Consider the following 18457-nt stretch of genomic DNA (forward strand, 5'->3'; position numbering starts at 1 on the left):
CATTTCATTCAACATGAGAATTAGGGGGGATGTGCGTGTGTGAAAGAGTACAAAAATGAACAGAGCATATTACCAGAAAATATTTCTAAAATATGGTGCAATTCAAAGTGAGGTGTAGCTCCTTTTAAATTGGCAAGATCCTATCATACTCCTTACTTGTTTGGCATTTTGGCATGGACAGTGAGGTGGATTGAGAACTGGCTGAATGGCAGAGCTCAGAGAGTTGTGATCAGTGGCACAGAGTCTAGTTGGAGGCCTGTAGCTAGCGGTGTCCCCCAGGGGTCAGTACTGGGTCCAGTCTTGTTCAACTTCTTCATCAATGACCTGGATGAAGACACAGAGTGCACCTTCAGCAAGTTTGCTGAGGATACAAAACTGGGAGGAGTGGCCGATACACCAGAGGGCTGTGCTGCCATTCAGAGAGACCTGGACAGGCTGGAGAGGTGGGCAGAGAGGAACCTCATGAAGTTCAACAAAGGCAAGTGCAAGGTCCTGCACCTGGGGAAGAATAACCCCATGCACCAGTACAGGTTGGGGGTTGACCTGCTGGAAAGCAGCTCTGCGGAGAAGGACCTGGGAGTGCTGGTGGACACCAAGTTAAGCATGAGGCAGCAATGTGCCCTTGTGGCCAAGAAGGCCAGTGGTATCCTGGGGTGCATCAGGAAGACTGTTGCCAGCAGGCCCCTCTACTCAGCCCTGGTGAGGCCACATCTGGAGTAATGTGTCCAGTTCTGGGCTCCCCAGTACAAGAGGGATGTGGCACTACTGGAGCAAGTCCAGCGAAGGGCTATTAAGATGATGAGGGAACTGGAGCATCTCTCTTATGAGGAAAGGCTGAGAGAGCTGGGCCTGTTTAGCCTGGAGAAGAGGAGGCTGAGAGGAGATCTTATCAATGTGTACAAGTATCTGAAGGGAGGGTGTCGAGAGGATGGGACCAGACTCTTTTCAGTGGTGCCGAGCGACAGGACGCGAGGCAACGGGCACAAACTGAAACACAGACACTTCCATCTGAACATGAGGAAAAACTTTTTCACTGTGAGGGTGACAGAGCACTGGAACAGGTTGCCCCGAGAGGTGGTGGAGTCTCCTTCTCTGGAGATATTCAAAACGCGCCTGGATGCAATCCTGTGCAATGTGCTCTAGGTGACCCTGCTTGAGCAGGGGGGTTGGACTAGATGATCTCCAGAGGTCCCTTCCAACCTCAGCGATTCTGTGATTTTTTTTCTGTTTGCTTTCTTTCCTACTTACCTACTCACTTTTAGGCTATTTGGAAAATTAATTGCAAAATAGAGCTGTTTCATCTTATAGTTTTCTTAATACTTTGCTCTGAATAAATTGGATAGATGCCTTTTATAGGCTTGGGCAAAGAATGAAGTTTAGGGTGCAACAGATTACATGGCTGCACCTTTTTCTCTTTTGGCGCATGGATTAAAAGTACCTCTTTTTAACAAGACATGTTGGGATGTCGTCTTGTTTGTTACTGCTTTTTTGCTATTCCTGATAAATTTTGGTGTTCAGATGCTTGTCTACAAAGCTGACACTATCATCTGTAGTGTCACTAACTATTATATTGCTTTGTTGCTTAAATAACAAGCAGTCCTTATTCTGTAATTTCTACTGGTCTGTGACTACACATTAAACTGTATTGGTATTGTAATCTTATGAAATAACTTCAAGCACTCTTAAAAGACAACTTTTCTCAAGGCTATGCACACAATTTTCTGGCCCACTCTCCTTGGTTTGTGTTAAGTTGAATTAAAAAAAGAAAAGAAAAAAAAAAGATACCTGTCTTCAGGAACTGGAGGGGAACTGCATTAATCTGTGCCCTCACTAGGCTCAGGATTGCAGGATATCCTTAGCTACGTTTCCCCTGCAGTTTGCGCATCGCATTCATTTCCTATTCCAAATCTGGCTATGGAATAAGTTGACTTGCTGCCAAACAGTGGTCAAGTTCCCCAGGAGATGTTAAACTGCGTTTTGCAGGTGGATGAAATAACTTTGTAACAGTTCTGTTAGCCTAAGGCCAACTAAGTTTTTTGTGTGGGAGTTTTCACGGGCCATAGCCTTTTCAGTTTAAAGACAAGTTTAGACAGGAATTCTCAAATTAAGCAGTTCTGCAGGATGCAAAATGATGGTAATGTGTTTATTTAAAATGGTAGTGAGGCAGATTTTAGGATGAGCAAATAATACCATGTGAAATAATACTGTGTGAAACTGGGTAAGCCGTGAGCTGGGCTGTGCAGCTTGGCATTGCAGATGGTGTGGTGGTAGCAAGCTATGGGGTTAGCTGTTCAGCCACCACCCTGTTAACGGCGAATGTTAGTGACAGTGGCGGGAAGAAGCTGGCTGGTTGTTCTGTGAAAATTGCCCATGCTATTTAGCCTTTTCTACTTCTTTTAGTCTTACCTGCTGATTACTGTTAACACCCACAATCATGATACTGTGTTCAAGAATAAGTATGAAGTTTCCTTGATTTGTCTGCCTTTTACCCACTCACAAGGGTTTCAGTTATTCATAGTCTTGATTACATAGCTTGTTCACTTTTTCCACTTAGCAGTATTGATTTTTATATTCTTTCTGCCATATATTGATCTGTCATGTAGGTGGATCAAATACTTTCTTTTTAAAAGTTGTAGTCCAAATACACAGAGTGGCTATTAGATTTCTATAGCAGTAAACAGCTGTTTTGTGAAAATTACTGTGAATCTGTGTCCCCACCTTCCCCTTCCCAAATTAGCTTCCAAGTGCTTTTTCATTCTGGTAAGATGTCTCTTTATATCAATATTTTAATATCAGTATTAGAAGACTACAGTATTTAGTTGTTTTTTTCCAGATACTCTGCGTATGTCCTAATGTACGCTATATTTCTTCCTCTTACTGTTCCCTGAGTCTTTTATTCCTATACCATTCCTATTTTATTCCATACCTTTTTTTCTAGATTTTCCTCCTTCTGCATTGTGTTTTTTGTATCTGTTATTAAGTTCTTGTTCCACGCTTTTGCCTTTGACTTCTGAATCCCATTTGTGAATCATTTTGTTTTGATAAATACTACTTTTATCCTTCACTCCACTGGACCATATCTATGTTTAAAATATATTAAAGCAGTATATATCATTAGCACTAAAAATTTAATCTTCTGATCTTCAGAGAACAAAAGAAAATTAACAGTTAAAAAGAAAAGTATCTACTTTATGGCTCCTTTGAATAAATAACTCTCCTTTTATTTGGAGAAAAAGATCATAAGATTTCTAAATTTAATATCCTGTTCTTATTTACTCTCTCATTTGCACAAGAATTGGGGTACTCAAAAAAAAAATAGGGATGCAAAATAGTATGTGGCAAAACTACAACTGATGTTTGGGCAGATGAATCTCTTCAGCTGTATAGAGGAATTTTCTATTACAGATCAGAAAACTTCTTTGGTTCTAGAGTTGTGGAAAGCAGAAAATGTATTATAAATACATAATTATTTTATGTAGTTAAATGTAAAAATAGTGTGAGTTCAACATACCAAATACTTTCATCTTGAGACAAGAATAAATGAACAAAGAACAATACTTTCTTTCATCTTGCTTTGCTTGATCCCACTTTAATTTTACAGTTTAGTCTGATGATGGTCAATTTTTTTTTTTCCTCTCAGTGCGGTTTCGTGGGTTTTGTTTTTGGGGGTTTTTTGTTTTGTTTTGTTGTGTGTGTATGTTTTAGCTTACCCAACTGTCTTCATTACTCTAAGAAAACTGAACAAAAGAACAAGAGTAGAAAAAATAAGAGGCAATTTAGTCTTCTTGAGCTGTCACTCGATACACAGACTCCTATGGCTGTTTATTGCTTTCCGTGCAAAGAAAGTATTGTATCTGATCAAAAGGATAGGTAGATGCAATCACCAACAGACGGAAGAAAAGAAACAGGTGATTTACGGTGTTTTGGGTATACGATAGAAAAGGTGGAAACCCAAGGTTCTGTGCCAGTGCAGAACCTGATTGTGGTAGAGGAGATGCAGGAGAAGGTTTTTGATCTGGCTGAGAGCCATCCCCTCTTCTGGGAATGGGATTTTTATTTCCAGATGACTGAACATCTCTTTCTCTGATAGTGCTACTTGAATATGGATTTAGGTCTCACTACGGGAGTATTTGAGTAATATGGCAAGGGTTTGCATGCCAGATAAGCCTAATGCCTGCCTTCCTTGTAAATGATAAGTTCTTTGCTCCTGATTACTCCCCTACTCCCCCTTCCCCCCCCCCCCCCCCCCCCCCGACTTGATTTGATAGATCCAGCTGATTCTTGTAGTTTGGGCAGTTCCACGAAGAAGGAATTTTTGTCTTGTGTATTTTGTGCTGGAGTCGGGATAAAAGCTCTTTTAGTTTTATTGTAATATATCCCCAAAACTGCTGGTGGTAGGTGCATATAAGGGACATGTATTCATTATTATTTAGGCAGTGTATGATTACTTGAGTAATTACAAAGCACGCGTTTTTTGTTTCTTCAACTTGAATGTAAGATACATAAAAGTTGCTGTTTGCTATGTGTGTTATAAAATACGTATGAAGACCAGTCCCATGTCCAGAGGAGCTGGCATGTGAGGTTGAACAATGTAGGGAATGTTTGTGCAAACAGCTGTTAATGACCAAGTCTTGCACAGAGTGCTTGTATGTATTCCAGTCTCGTTCTTGTATCTGTTGTGTAATTCTCTCTGACAGTGTCCGTTGCATTATTAAGCATTTTAACTTTTGATTTGTAGATCTGAAGAAAACACTTGCTGTCTTATTGGATAATATCTTGCAGCGCATTGGGAAGCTGGAATCAAAGGTGGAAAATCTTGTGCTTAATGGAACAGGAGCAAACTCTACCCACAATACCACCACTCCTGCTCCCAGCCTAGGAGCAGCTGAAAAGCTTAATGTAGCAGGTGAGTATGGCAATTGTTTAGAACACTTATGGGCTGTTTAATCTGTGTTTTCTCTCTATGTATGCTCTTTTCCAAGCCACAATATGGTTTTTCAGTTGCAAAGACTGAAATGTCTTTGAAAACAAAATTGAAAGACTAACCTATATCAATAGCAATTCTAAGTCCATTGGTCTTTTACAAGCTCAAAGGAAGTCTTTCTACTATGGCAACTTGAACATGCTGAAGAAAACATTCTCTGCCAAAGGGGAACAGTCCACCTTGCACGTTTTTTAGATATTTTTACATCTTTCTACATCTACTACTTTAGTATATGTTTCGTACTTTCAGTGGTTGTACATTAGAAAGGTGAAACTAGGCAGATATTGTCTCTCTAAGCCTAATTACTTGGTCAGTAGGAATCTACTCTGTGCAGATACTCAGATTGCATATGCAATTTTTTTTATTGTTACCCAAAAGAAAACACTTACTAATTGTCATTATATTACCAGTTATGATGTAAAAATGTCCCTTCCTCCTCTGCCCCAAAAAAGCACTTATTAATCAGTAGTACAACCATAATTATCATGTAAAAATTTCCTTCCTATTCTGCCCAGTAGCTCTTACGATTTGATACATAGAGATGATCCACCTGGTGTCCTCAGCTTAAGCAGATGTGTTCTTTAAAATGTCATTTGAAATTGTCATGTTTAATTTTGTTTTCAGTGAATCGGCTGTTTGCTGCTCTTACAGCTTCTCAAAGCATTAGAGTTATAACCTAGGGGTGGCAGAATGCCTCGCTGGCCTCTTTACTCCCATGTCTCAGTTCTTTATTATTCCTGATGTTTTGTGCTCTGAATAGATCTTGCCATTCACACTGCCTTGTCTGTTGCCCTGCCCCTTTCTCTGCCACCGAGTCGAAAAGATATTGACTGCTCTGACCCATAGGAAAATCTGCCTGTGCCCTGCAGATGATCTTTGCAGCCTTCAAAAAGGGAGCAGAGCAGCATAGCTAGGCCAAGCTGGCAAATAGGACTATAGTCATACTCCTAAGTCTTGCTTATGCTTCAGTTTCCTATCAAAATCAGTATCTCTGAGGACATTATGTTTTTAATAGATAAATGAAAATAGAGAAGCAGATGCAACCTTTGGTAGACTAATGCAATGAAAGGAAGCGGGGAGTGTGGTAAGCAAGTGATTACCTGATTACAGCATAACTGAGTTAATGTATGTCAGCCCCTCTGTAGTAACTGTATTTATCCCTATAAGGAAATCTGAAGTGTGTTATTGCTTGCCAAGAGAGATCTTTGTCCCTCTTTTACCTCGTAATAAAAACGTGCTCATAGGCAGGTACCACAGTGATATGCTTGTGTGATATATACTGCTTACCTTGCGGTAACTTTTTTTTTCATCATATTTCTGGCCTTAGTTAGATTGAAAGCAGATTAGAAATGAGTAACTGTAGATATATAGCACTTGCAGTCTAGTGGGCCATATTACATCCACAAAGGATGCAATATGAAATCTTAGTTGCAGATGGGAAGTGAGCTAGTATAGTATTGTTACAGTTTCTGGGTTAGCTTTAAAATTAAAAAGTCCCGTATATTTTCCTTTTGTAGTTGGATAAAAAGGAGACTTGATGCTGTAATTTCAATAGATTTGCAGATCAGTTGGAAGAAGCAGTTGTCAAAATTAGCTTTTCTCTTGATTAAAAAAAATCGTGGGACAAAATCCAAGATCCCCTGGGACAAAAAAGTAAACTCATGTACTTGCATATTATCTTTATAGGTGAGGGCCATTGTTCAGACAATTTAACCTGGCCAGGAAACATCTCTTTTCAGTTCTTAGGGTAAATGAATTTTGTTTGTTCTTGGAGTTTGCCGGTTTTCTTGGAGTTTGCCAGGTCTCTGTTCGGGGGATGTAAATGTTCAGGTATATCCAGGCGGGATAGTAATAATGTATAGATTAGAGCTTGAGGCTAATCCTCACATACTTGTTAGTTAAAATGCCTACTGTTCATCCATTTGAAGCAATAAGGTGGAGATTCATCTCATCAGAAGTGACCAAGTGGAAGTGAAAAACTTGTTTCTGCTCCTGTCTTTGTGGCATTTTCCTGACAGTAGCAAACTCTAGAAGCCATATAGTTATAGAGGTAAAATCATGACACAAACATTCTCTCTGTTTTTCAGAAAATAAGCTAGGTAAGCAAACCTTGTGAGATTACAGTAGCAGCTGTAGTGTTGGTCTTGTCTGTAATGTTTCAGCCGTGTCCTTTTTTTATTATGCTAGAGTAATTGAGACGTCTGAAGATGCCTTGCTCAAGAGCAAAACGTATTTTTGTTCTAATTTGAAACTGGGTATCATAGCAGGCTAGATTTGTCAGTTTGAATGTGCCATGAGTTTTTCTTCATTGTGTGTTTTAAGTATTAGTAACACTTTTCATTTAAAAAAAAATGATACTGTTAATCTGCAATCTAAGAGAAACCAAAATGATTCTGATGAGTCAACATTTCTCCTTCAAAAGCCTCTCTGCAAATGGGATTTTTATTTTATTAGGTACATTGCTGGACTCAAAGTAATCCTAAGAACAGTATCCGTATGTCACAGGTGGAGGGTCACAGTAATGCAGGAATCCAGGACTAATCCCAGAGGTCAAGCTGGTGAATTCAATCTAGGTCATGGTCTGTGTGGTTTCTGTCTGACTTAATGAACACAGCTGATGTGTCCATGACTAAAACTCGTGGACTGCAAAATTCCCATCTGTGAGATTAAGGACACTGGCCATCGGAGCAGACATGGAGTGTTTTGTTCCTAGACAATTAAAATACTACTATGAAAAAGGAGCATTTATAGTATTAGAATGTAAGGATGGTTTCCTAAGTCATATATACGTTGTATTTCAGTATGGCCCAGATGTGAGGTCGTATCCGACTACATAAGTAATCCAGGTAACAATGCAGCGAGTGTATTTTGAGAAGTGGTTGTCAATTGCAGTTGCTGAAAAAGTGGTGAAAAATTAACAGCTCAGTATGTTTAAAAATGCTGACGTTTCTCAATAAACCAAGGTTAGAGGTATATAAGTTTTGCCCAGTATACGTTTTTATAGTAAAATATCTGTTAGTCTAAGCAAGTTCTTATTTGTAATAAACTTGTAAGATCACATCTTCTAATGTACTCCGTACAAGCTAAAATGACTTTCAGTTACCACTTTCCCTTGATACCACAACATGGAACCTATCATCCTTTTCCCTTAATAAAGGAAAAATAACAGCAAAAATCTTCTATGTACTTTTTGATACCCAGTTGATACTCAAAATACCCTCTCTTTTGTGACCAGTCCAGTCCTGTTTGCATATTCTTTTGTGGACATATGTATCCAGACTTTGAGAATGGTCATTACAGCTGCCTAGGCAAATAAAGTAGTTCATGTCCCCCTAAGGAACGGACCTATTCTGTGTTTGTTAGTGGGCAGCAGTTGCCTGTAACTCAATGACAGTGCTAATGAAAGGATACACAGCCTTTACAGTCTTAACAATGTGAAAGCAGATGAAGAATTTCCTCTGAACCTTAGGCATGAGGAAAGACCTAATGCCCTTTATTAAAAGGAGCTGCGAAACCATCAGCCACTGTTTGCAGTCAGAATGTCATTTGGAGGATTACCCAATGTCATCCAAAACCTTAATCAATAACTTCTGTAGGTCTTCTTTATGAAGCAGCAGTGGAAGAAAGATTAGGTTTCATGAGGAAGATAAAAACCCACCAGGGAAGTTCCTGACTATCAAAGATTTTCTTTTAAGATGGTGTTCAACAGCAGTTAGGTAAGATGGACCACAAAGTTTGGGAAGATCCAGATGAGTGTTGGATGGGAGGTTTTATAACCTGTACTACTGTGCTAAAATAATCTTTTATAAATTATATCACAAAGGAATGAACAGTACTCTCTCTAGAAGAGCCTCTCAGTGAAGGGGAAAAGGAGGCACTGGCATGGGAAATGATCAAACTGTCTTGGCAATTTGGAAAATTTTACCTACCTTTCTTTTAGGATTATTAATACACCCATAAGTTGAATAAACTCGGGGGATGCCAATAGCTATCATGACTATTTATATTTACTTCTTGTAACAGCCTAATAAAAATGTTTATGGCTTCTTCAAACCAGTTTTAATCAATCCTTTAGCCTGTGCTTTGACCACAGTAGCCTAAACGGCACGAGCAGTTTATATTTGATACTTATCACTTGTTACAGGGCCTGTGACCTTTTTTTTCCCTTCAGTAGAGTAGCCTCTTCATTATCATACTGCAACCTAAGATATGCTGGTATTTGAGGTCTACCTAGAATAAGTAAATAGTGTTCTTTGACCAAGACTTTAGAATAATATTTTGGGCTGGAGTACAAATGTTCACTATTAAACAGTTACGTAAAGTTTGGGGACTGTGTTGGACTAAAGTTATTCATCATTTTCCAATGGTCTCTTCATCAGTTATGCTCCTTATTTGGCAAGGCATGGAGAAAAATGGCATTTTTTTAGTTGTGCCATCTGGCTGTCAAGAATGGTATAGAACTGAGGCAGCACTGGTGATATCTGTATAGGAATATATCACTCTGTAGTGGTATATAGAGCCTTTGGCAGATAAAGGGATCTGAAGAAAATCCATCTGGATTAAGCTCATTCATGATAAGAAGGTGATAACAGTTGGTAGGAGGAAATGTTGAGGATTGAGCAAGGACTGTAACTCAACTCTCCTTGAACTATGTAAACTGGAACTTTTAATTGATTCATTTTTTACTTTCCATTTCGAGACCAGAAATCTGTTTCTTCCTCATCAGGCACTCAGACAACTAACATTGTCAATTTATATGCAGACTGTAATGCGTATTCATATCGTCATTGTATTTAAGTTTAACATTTGCAATGTGTTGCTACACCTGGTTTCTTCCTCTGAATTTAGTTCTGCAGGATCTTTTACTGAGAAGCCTAAGAGCAGCTTCTCTTCTTTTAGATAGTCTGAAAGGATAAGAGAGCATGAGTTCTTAGTGTAACAAGTATCTCTAATCCTAATCCCAATGAAGTAGAGGATGGGACTTCTGCTGAAGGATGAGGTGAACTAGTAGACTGCATAGGTTGGGTTAAGAATCAAAGCCAAGGAGCACCTTGAATAGCTTGAGTATAGCTTGACCAGGTATTCTCTTTTCTTTTTCTTTTTTTTTTGTTTTAGAAGCCATGAGTAAAATTATAAAACTTACTTTCCTCTTTCTTTCCTTCTCAAAAACCTTGAACAACCCTGTTGTGGTGATATTGATGATATCTTCAACTGCTTTTTCAGAACCTCCATTTGGTTTATGAAAGCGTGAATTGTTAATAAAGATGCTTGTAAAGCTTCAGCTAGGTGGTTTGAAAGTCTTTCCTCTGTTTTTACTTGTCCAAGTTGTATTTTAAAAGATCTTAAGAGGTTTGGTAGCCATTTTCTCTGGATTTGTGAGAAATAATACACCCTAATATACACAAGAAAGTACTAATCTGAGCTTTGAGTGTCCTGCACATAAGAATTTTCACCAACCTTTAAAAAAGGAAGTTTCAAGCGACTGCCACTAGTAGTAACACACGAGGTAAATCTTAACTTGCTGTCTTGGGGAGGATTAGGCAGGATCTGGGAAACTTGAAACCATGGCACTTTCAGGCAGAATTTGTCTACAGTGCTGCTTCTGTTGCAGCTGAATCTTTGGCTCCATGTGACAGGCATGAGATTAGCTTAATTGAGGCAGCTTGGCTTTTAAAAGTTATGTTTTTCTAAGATAACTGTAAAAGAGGTCCATGCTGATTTTTGTGGGGCAGTATTGCACTAAGCATAGTTCATCAGATAGGACAATCTCTTGCACAAAAATAATCAAAGAATCTGCCTTCTCTTTGATTCATGTGATTTTTGATAAGCAGGTTTTTTGTTTGTTTTTTTAATCACTCACTGTTGCCGTGTTCTTCAGGCAGCTATGGGGAAGCTTGATTTAATGAAACTGAAGGAAACTGTTGCAATTCCTCTGTCTTTAACACACTACGCAACAATAGTGTTGTTAAAATTATGAATATGCAAGTTGCCAAACAACATTTCTTAATAAAAATGTTGATTTAGAGCAAGGCCCAAGATATTCAGAAGCCATTGTCATCACTGTACTTCTGTGCTTTTTGAATGAAAAAATAAATTTTTGATAAACATAACTAACATTTTTAGATAGTAAAGTTGCACTGAAAACTGTGCCAGATTGGTTGTTTACAAAATGTTCTTTTACCTTGAAAAGTGTCACTTGGAGATTTTAATTGCATACCTTTGATCCCATAAAAGTGAGCAAATCAAGGTTCATGTCAGGTGATTTCCCCCCCCCCACCCATATGTTCTTGATACTTGAAGAACTCCTTTTTTCAAAGACTAAGAACGGTTAAATATCAGGATGCTGTATTTAGTACTCCTCAGAAAGGGGGAATATTTTGGGCATATCTATTCATAGCATCCATAGCTTTTCTACTTTACATGTTAGCTTGTTCTGCTGTATTGGATGTTGAGCTGTCTTTTTCCTGTAATAACTTTGGTTTTAACATGATTAATAATATATGCTTTTTTTGAAATTGCTTTTGTGTTGTTTCCTTCCAGTAGATCTAAACTACAATGAGCAGGAAAAAAAAAGAAAAAAAACGACAAGCTTTAAAAGTCACTCATTATGATGCAGCCTTTGATATTTACTTGTCATCTAAGAGATGATGGCTTGGATTCTTGTCTGGTATTTGGCATCCGTCGTGGATATGTAGCAAGGCAGGTTGACGAATCAGCTTTGGCAATGCAGCAAGCAGGCATTTATTTTAATGTTACTGTGATAAGAAGGACCTTTGTCTTGGTGGTATTTCAGTCTGCTACTTCCTGCAGAGGTTAAGCTGATACACTAAAACCTTTTAGGTGGAGAGAAAGACTTGGATAGCTTCACAATCAGCTGATTTGTTTCTGTGGCTCTTTCCCATGAGCTTTGTTATATGTGTAACGGACTTGTTAAAGAGTCTTCAGCTATAGTTTGCCTCATTCTTTCAGTACTTGCAGAGATGAACTTGATAAAAAGTGAAACTATTGCAGATTATTTAGAACTTCCAGGGCTGTCCTCCTATCCTAGGAGTACTGCAGTTGGTTTTTATTCAGTTAAAATAGTATGTGCAATCTTCTCTATGGTCGTGCCTTGAAAGACAAACAAATTTTCCTAGGAGAAACATCACTGTGTACTAGACATAGCAGAACGTGGACCATGCTGATTCTGATAGCCCAGATTAAAACTTTCTTAAGGTAGTGCTTTGCTTTGACTTATATTTATTGTTACTTATCCAGGGTATTTTTTTCCACACTATATGTAATACCAAGCAGCTTTTCCTATTTTGCTGTCTCTTTGCCTCCTGTAAAGGCAGTAGCGTGGAGCTGAGAGAATCGGGTATTTTCAAGCCTCTTGTTGCAGCACAGCATAATGACGGTGCAGTAGACTGCATGTGAATCTTTTCCACTGCAGTGCTGAAGGGGGCTGTAAGTGGTCCCCTGGGCTGCATTTTGATTAACCACTTAACTACTACTTGAATTCTCCTAACATTGCACTGATTTCAGCGGTGTTAATGGAACACAGCAGCACAGCTGGTGTGAAGATGGGCTAGCAGCAGCAAAGTTGATTTTCTCTAAATCATATTAATATTTCACTACTGACATTTCTAAAACATTAGTAGAAAGTATTTTGTCCTCTGCATTTCAAATCTTTTAACCTTCAGCTCATTTCTTTGAATATGTTGATAGTGCTTTCAGCTCATGCTGCAAATTCTCTCTTTAAAGAAATATTACCTGCTGGAGAGGAAAAATGTGAATTGATTTGCAAATGTATTAATAAGTGGGGGAAGGGAAAGGAGCCCTTATAGAAACTAAAACAACCTTAACTAGAATGTTGTGTCTAACCTTAGTTACCTGATTTCTGTCCTGAAATAGAAACAACAAGGAAAGGGTTCCATGAATTCAAGTAAGAATAGAACTTTTATTTAACAGTCACAACCAGTAAAAGAACAGATAGAGATAAAACTGTTAAATAGATCAGTCAGATATGTTTACTCTGTCCTATTAACATTAAGGAGGCTCCTGATGTTAGAAGACCTGTCCGTAGGAAACACTTGGAATTGGACTGTTATCAGTCCTGTACATCATTGCAAGGTATTCTAATATATTTTTTTGCCCTGGTCTAAAAATCTGTTCTTCTTAGCCTCAAGATTCAAGATTGTATAACCTTTTAGGTAATGTTAAACTTTGCAAGATGTTTGCATTTTCTGAAGAAATAAGAGTTGGTCCTTGGCAGACTGGATAGGCTGCTAATGGATGTCACAGTGTGCAATTTTCATAGTGTCGTGGCTTTAAACAATACTGCTATTTTAAAAATTCTATGACAAATTGAATACCTATTGGACAACAATCACTATTGAATAGTTATGCAAGAGCATCTCTTGTCTGTAGTTATACCTATTATTTAGCTTACTGTCTGTCGTAGTGGATTATTTCTAGGCTTCATAACTGATGGGGAAGAGTTGAAGCAGAATGCTTGAGCCCTCATGAAGCACGTCTGAAGGATGTGCATAAAGCAAAGGGTAAAATGTGCATATAGCACTTACTAATATTTAACTGTTTTGTTAATGAGTAACTTGGAAGCAAGCAAAAAAAAAAAAATCGCAGGTTATGCTTTGGACTATATAGTTCTCTCCTGGGGTTTATAAAGCTTCACTAAAACAAACAAACAAAAAAGCCCCTGACACTCAGTTTAATTGCAGGAGCTGGTGTTTAGGAGTGCGCTGTCAAAGACACGTGACTTGAACCAATGTGTTTGTTCTTCTCCTTTGTTGCTGTGTGTGTGTATCTGCTCCAGCGCAAGGTCAGGTGGCTCAGCTGGAACCTGCGTGCCAGGTCGTTCATGCTGGTGTGCCAGACTGCCCTGAAATAGCTGATGATTGTTCACAACCTCAATTTCACCTGCTCTGCTGTGCTCTAAAGATCTCTGATGCAGAGCTGTAACATCTTTAAACAGCTACAGCGACTTGCAAAGCATGAGTGCTTTCTAAACGTGGGGATTTGATTTTAGTCATTTTTATATTGAATGTTCCAGGACCTCACAAATGCGGCACTGTATTTGAAAAGGTTTTTAAAATCTGGAATTTGTTAGTTTTGTCAGTATTTTCTACTTCCACAGGATAATCTGTGAACTCTGTGTGCCCTTAGGTTTATAATATGGTCATATTCATATTAGAACAGCATTCAAAATGAAATAAGTTGTGCCTAACTTCAAAAACACTTAGGTGTCTGTAGAATAGAAAATAATATCATAGCTCATAGAGTGCTTAGAGAGAAAAAGGAAAGTGTGTGTGTTAGCTAATGTTGCTTTGTACTGACTTGACAGTTACTGTATATTTAGAGTTTTTGGCTTTAAGTACTAAGTGTTGGCTGGGAAAAGAGATCTCAACTTGCATTTTAAATGACAGAAACCCTAATTAAGGATTAAAAAATTTTAAATAGTTCTTCAAATACTGTTTTCCAACAAAAGTAACTTTAATGTCTGGCCTGATAATGTATTTTTCCCCTTCAGGAAAGAACTATCCAAAGTGAATTTGGTAAGAGCATAATAGTGCTATCTGGATGTTTTAACATGAATCCTCGTATTTAAAGAGGTTGGTGGCAGCTTCCTTGACTTCAGAGATTTTACAGGAATGTCTCCCCTGCTCAGAGCTACATAGTTCAGTACTGCGAGCTTAGGCAGGGATGGGGAAAGGAGCCTTTCTGTTGCCACAGGCTAATAGCTCTTATACAGGCTTCAGCAAATCCTCTGGGTGTAGTGAGCAGCTAGAGGAGCCGAAATATGATTCTTCATATTGTGGACAGTAAGGAGCAGAAAAGCTGACAAGGAATGTTTCTCAGCCTACAACTTGCACTTGACTATGGCAACGATGACAGGGTTTTGCTTTAGTGCAAGTAATAGTTGACCTGAACCTTAAAAATTTTTCACAAGTGTACTCAGCTTTTTACATTTAATTCTCATGTATATGTTTAGAAACTAGTATGTTCAAAACCTGTGCGTTTCTGCTGGCACTGTGTTGCTTTGTACAGCCTTCCTTGATATATATGTATTTCCAGTCTGATTATGTTATCTAGTTTCCTATTTGCAGAAAAGGAAAGCTAGCTTGTCTGGGGAGCATCTAGATGGAGCTGAGCTGCTTTTCCATATTATTGCTCCTCTTCTTTCACGTTCATTCCATCCTGTATGCATATATTGCTACATTTTGTTCTGCTCTGGATAGTATTTTATGTAAATCGCTTCCTGGGACAGTTTGTATCTAAGCTTCATAGAACTGTTGTCACTACACCCTTAAATGATCAGGAGTTGTGAGTGAAGCTAAGTGAAACTTGATATAGGTGTCTGGGCAAGCCGTGGTAAGGGGAACTGGATACTGAGTGAGAAGCTGGTAGGTAAGTTAAGCCTCATCTGAGTCTGTAAAGGAGGGTGGGAAAAGGTGTTCAATCTTGAGGAAAATAAATCCTAGCTTAGGTGGAAGTGAAGTGTAATTTGTTGCTGGCAAGGAGGGGGAATGATGCCAGCTGTTCTTGGAAATTCTAGTAGAGACATTAATACTTCAAGCGTTTTTACGTGGTTAGAGGTGATAATTGTGGATGTTAGAGTCCTACAGGTGTAGATTAGCCTGGGGACACCGTAGTACAGTGTGCTATATGTACGTAAATCATCACAGTGGAGGAACAGGAGTGGGGGCTGCTGTGGAAAAGCTTTGGTGCAGCTGGCCCCAGGGAGAGCGGCAGCCTGCGGATCCGGGACGCATGCTGACGTACGTGCCTCTCGGCCCTTCTGCTGGTTGGCTTGGGGCAGGAGCAGAGGGAGCTGGGAGGGCTGGCGTGCTGCTTGGAAAGTATCTGCAGGTAGTATTGCCAAAGCTGATTTGAGCTGTTGAAGTATATGACGGGTACAAAATATGCGACGGTTAGATAAAGGCAGTCTTCATTCTTGCAAATAGTCTTTTACAGGAACTCTGGAGCACCTTTTGGACAAAGAACAGTAGCAATGTTTGCAAATGAGATTTGGGTACTATAACCTCTAAGGAACCTTCATTGTCATCTCTGTTCGGATCGCAGCCTGTCTGTGAAGACATGCTCTCTGTGCAGAAAATGTTTACATGTGACAAAAGCAAACAAATATCTAGACTACAGTTGTGTATGTACCAAAAATGAGTCCATTCTCTATATCTTGTGTTCCTCTCCTTTCTTCCATTCTTTGGTTCTTCAACATACCCATTTAAATTTAAAATTTAATTTAAATACAATATGATACAAGTGATCAACCTGGCACACTGAAAGCTTATGCTGTAAAATAAAGAATTATAGTGTGTGTTTATGTACTACCCTGTGCTTCAAGGGACTTCCCAAGAAGAGAAGTTTTCCTTGACTAACCCTCTGTGAAATGGAAAGCAATCATATAGTAGCATACAGCAGTGTGAGATAGACTATTCTTTTTTAAACGGTGACGTTCATGGATCATTCATGTTCTGTCTCTGCAGTTTGTAATGCAGGGTTAACCAGACCTTCCGATCAGTAGGATGGGAAGAACAGCAGCTTTTGAGTACTCTGCTGTTTTTGAGAGATGAGGAACTGAAGGACTAAGCATCAGGTCCAAGGAGGAATGACTGTCTTGCAGAGAAGGATTGTTTAGCCCAGAGCAAACAGAGAAAAGGCTGTTGAGTGTTATGTTTTCTTCAGTGACCATGGTAGGCTGTGCCAGTGGCACCTCCGGCAGCTGTAGCCCCTGGGGGGACTGCCATTCCCACTTCTGCTTTGCTTCCTCAGTAGTGCCAATCAACAAATTGCTTCTGGTTTGAAGTATTGCTTTTGAGCAAGGACTATTTTTAACTGACATCATATCAGTGATCTAAGAGTCAAGTGAATGGCAGTGCTGGCGCAGTGAGGTGATAGCGGCTGAGGAAGGATACTTCTTAAGAAAGCACTGTTGCACAGCAAAAGGTATTTGGAATTCATGCTGAATACCATTAATAATCCCTTCTCTTCCAGAGTTTAATATCTAAAGGTCCTTTATCTTTCTGAAAATTATTCATTAGTCAGATGGTCTATAGATTTTGCAGCTACAAAAAAGGAAACTTTGAGTAAGACAAATGTAACTTGTCCGAATGCAGCTGAATTTGATAGAAAGACTTTTGTGTTGAACATAATTACCCAAACATTCAGTGTGTTCAACCCTATTTTCAGTAGGATGTCAAAAGTTGATCCTTGTCTTTCTTTTGAGATGCCATTTTATCTAGAAGTTGTAAGTGGTCAACATAAGATTTTCATGATTTTTTTTCACTTGGGATTTGTCATCTATAAGATCTAGTTGCATCACTGAACCAATTTTTGAATTAAAAGGAAGCGTGCCTCCTACTGCATCTCTTATATTGTCCTAATAAATTTAGGATATCTTAGGAAGATCCCAATTTGACATGCTTTATGAAAAGCTCTGTACTTTCTATTCAGGCTCGTGAGTTTGTAACTTAGTAAGTGATAGAATATCTATCATGGAATAATTGATAGGAAGAGAGGATAGAAAAGCAGGAAAAGGATAGGAAGAGAGAATATTTTGAAGGTGTTTACTGATTTCAAATTACAAAGTCATCTTAAAAACTACTGTGCTTCAGCATTATTGTCATTGGCAGTAAAGTTCAGTTTGTCAAATTACTGCTGCTGATGCAGCGACTGCCAAATCAGTGTCGTCTTCCTGGCATACTGCTTTCCCATCAGCTCTGTTTTGCAGCGTCTCACATTTCAAATTTTATCTTTAAAAGAAGCTATTTGCAAAAGAATGGAAAATATTCAGCTAAATCAGGAAAAGTGTTTTGTATATAATGAAATGTTCTAACTCCAAACCACTGATCTTGTATTCCTACTCTATCCTAATGCTGGAGCTTTTTTTTACTGAGATCTGAAATCCTGGGTAAAGTTCTGTACTATAACTGCAAAAATGCCATAGCGTGACATGCTCCTCAGTTGATGCATGGTTGGCTTTAATAATCTTGATTTTTGCCCACGGGAAAAGCCAGAATAGTGCAGGTATAATTTAGATAGCTCTGGGACGGACTACCTAAATTAAAAACCTCTACTGCTTGTGACAAGAATCTCTCCACCACATCAGTCAATTTTCCTGCCTAAAGGTTTGTGTTAGAGGAGGGTTCTCAGAAGAAACCCCCATCCTGGAATTGGTGTGCTAATGATCTCCAAAGCTGCTCCTAACCTTTTTTGCTTGGCTCATGGACTAGAAGGGTTCTTGTTCCATTTTATACTCTTCATGTATTTTAAAAACCTGACATGATAAAATCGTAACAAAATATGCAAAAATAATGTGAATCACAAAAATTCTTGAGAGACTATAAGAAATTTTTCTCATGAGATGTGATGTAGTGTTACTCAGTTTTAAATTTAGATCAGATTACAGTGTTTATTAATTAGGTCACATACCTGGTGCCAAGTTGCTAGTCATGT

General features: G+C 38.8%; 1 protein-coding gene across 5 annotated transcripts in view; it reads left to right on the forward strand.

Moving 5' to 3' along the window:
* The window catches only part of MGAT5 (alpha-1,6-mannosylglycoprotein 6-beta-N-acetylglucosaminyltransferase), a 140226-nt gene that overhangs the window by 51937 nt on the left and 69832 nt on the right, over positions 1-18457 (forward strand). For all 5 annotated transcript variants that reach the window (XR_003257297.1, XM_026088927.1, XM_026088928.1 and 2 more), the window contains exon 3: positions 4739-4906. Coding sequence is in view for 4 of the 5 variants with exons in the window: in XM_026088927.1 (XP_025944712.1) it covers positions 4739-4906 (168 nt within the window). In the remaining variant the exon portion in view is untranslated. The remainder of the gene's footprint in view (positions 1-4738; positions 4907-18457) is intronic.

The sequence above is a fragment of the Apteryx rowi genome, unplaced genomic scaffold (assembly GCF_003343035.1).
Source record: "Apteryx rowi isolate R43461 unplaced genomic scaffold, aptRow1 scaffold_8, whole genome shotgun sequence".
Lineage (NCBI taxonomy): Eukaryota > Metazoa > Chordata > Aves > Apterygiformes > Apterygidae > Apteryx > Apteryx rowi.